The sequence below is a fragment of the Nannospalax galili genome, unplaced genomic scaffold (genome assembly GCF_000622305.1).
Source record: "Nannospalax galili isolate Female #2095 unplaced genomic scaffold, S.galili_v1.0 scaffold1910, whole genome shotgun sequence".
Classification (NCBI taxonomy): Eukaryota; Metazoa; Chordata; class Mammalia; order Rodentia; family Spalacidae; genus Nannospalax; species Nannospalax galili.
In genome coordinates, this window is record NW_008328083.1 from 63,957 (window position 1) to 66,006 (window position 2,050).

The 2,050-nt window shown below is 38.7% G+C and overlaps 1 protein-coding gene across 1 annotated transcript; it reads right to left on the reverse strand.

Moving 5' to 3' along the window:
- Nucleotides 1-463: 463 nt before the first annotated feature.
- Nucleotides 464-1,390, reverse strand: LOC103743322 (taste receptor type 2 member 104). The gene has a single exon (XM_008844608.1). The coding sequence runs from the start codon at nucleotides 1,388-1,390 to the stop codon at nucleotides 464-466; it is 927 nt and encodes a 308-aa protein (XP_008842830.1).
- Nucleotides 1,391-2,050: the final 660 nt, after the last annotated feature.

Sequence of the window (2,050 nt, forward strand, 5' to 3'; positions counted from 1 at the left end):
GAATATATTATTTCATGAGTTAAAGTAAAAAAGAAGTAGAATTGCCCACAAAGAGGCACCACTTCTAGGTTCCATGTTCAAACGTCAAGACCCAGCAAAAGTTTTCCTTTGGATCTTCCTGGGGAGCAGGTGTCAGTGCTCCTAGGAGATCAAATGAATCACAATGAACAATATTGTTTCATGTTTATTATCACCACAAACCATTTACCTGTTAGAGTCCACAGGCTACTGTTTTGCTTCTGGCAAGTGTGTGAGAAGTTTCGGAGTCAGGAGACTGAGTGAGCAACTGAATTGACAAGTGGGATTAAAATCCCATTGGGGAGGCTATAGGATTCCCTGAGATGCAGTCAGAAGAGTTGCAGATTTTCCAGATGTTGAATAATTCAACTAGCAGCCAATGAAAAAGACCTTCCAGGATTTCCTCATTGGCTTATGTCAGGCTGTTCATTTCTTTGCCAGGCTATCATACTGCTCTGAGATCTTCTTCCTCGTGGCACTTTAATTGCTGCAGTATTCTCAAAGAGACTTGCTTTAGCTTTCTGTCTGCCAGAATTAGAACAAATGAATGACAGCAGGGATACAGGGATGCGGTTGTCAAGCCAGAAAGGAATAGCAGTTTGCTTGCTGGCATAAAAGCATAAAATGTGTCTAAGCTAATACCTGTGAAGTACAAGACAAGAAGGATGAGAAAAGAAATTAAAACTTTTATGGCCTTCACATGAGCTTCTGAGTTGAGGTCTCTCAATCCTGAGAAAGCAGATTCCATCCGCCTTTTGTGTCTCCAAAGAGAGATAATTAACAGGAAACATGTAATCAGGGCCACAGTGAAGAATAAAATGGCTCCTATATTGACAGAAGCGTGGTTAATAAAGAAAACACTTTTCCACAATTGGACCTGCCAGGATGTGTTTCTATACTGTGCTTTAGCATTATTAATTATCTTTGCAATTTGTGAAACAGCAATTAACCATGATGCAAACAAGCATCCAATCAGAAGGATAAAAATCACATCAATTTTTCTCTTTAACCAGAGAAATATGTAGTTAGAAAAATTAGCTATCTTGAAGAAGTAGAAGATGCTGAGGCTGGTTGCAAACCAGATGTTCATGTGATTCACAATTACCCATATGTAATTCATGAATTCAACTAGGTTGCCATAGTCCAGCGGTTGTGAAGACAATGTCTTTACATACGCTTTGCAAATTAGTATCCATATGAGAAAAATTCTTGAAATCACCAAGCCAGTGAGAATAAAGTTAATCTTAGAGAATTTCTTACTCCTGATCCAGTCAATGCAGTTCACAAGACCAATAAACCCATTCCCTAAAACTCCCAGCACTGACTCGGTAGTGACAACACACAGGAGGATGCTTTCTGCTGCACTCAGCATGTCTCCTGAGTCCCAAGATTATTGTAGATTACCTGCAAGAGAATGTTGCATATATTCAATGCTTGGTGGTGAAGAAATTTTCTCTTCTTCATTTAATTGAAGCCATAGAATGCCCTATGATTACATGAGAAATATCTCTAGTTTTCTCTTGCCGCTTCTCTATGATTTTAGCTAGTCCACACAATGTAAACAGATTACACGCCTTCTTGAAATTTGTTAATAAACAAATGAAAGTTTCGGTTTCATGGATTTTACTTGATCCTCTGAGACTATTTTGCATTTAATTGAATTATGGAGTAGGGGTTTCAGACATATACTTGCAAGATACCAAATACATCAGAAACCAATTTTATATGTCAGCCTTTTATTAAATATATTTTTATTTGTATTAATTTATACTTGTGTGTGTCCGTGTATATGCACATATGTATGTGAGTGCCCATAGAGGCCAGAAGAGGGAGTCAGATCCCTTGGAGCTGGACTTACACTCAGTTGTTAGCCACTGCACTTGGGTACTGGGAACTGAACTCTAGTCCTCTGGAAGGAGCAGTAAGCATTTTTATATCCTGAGCCACCAGCCCTTGTATATCATATTTAAAATACCCACATACAGTATCAGGTCCTTGAGAGTCTGAGACTGTTATCATTTGAGCCCAGGAC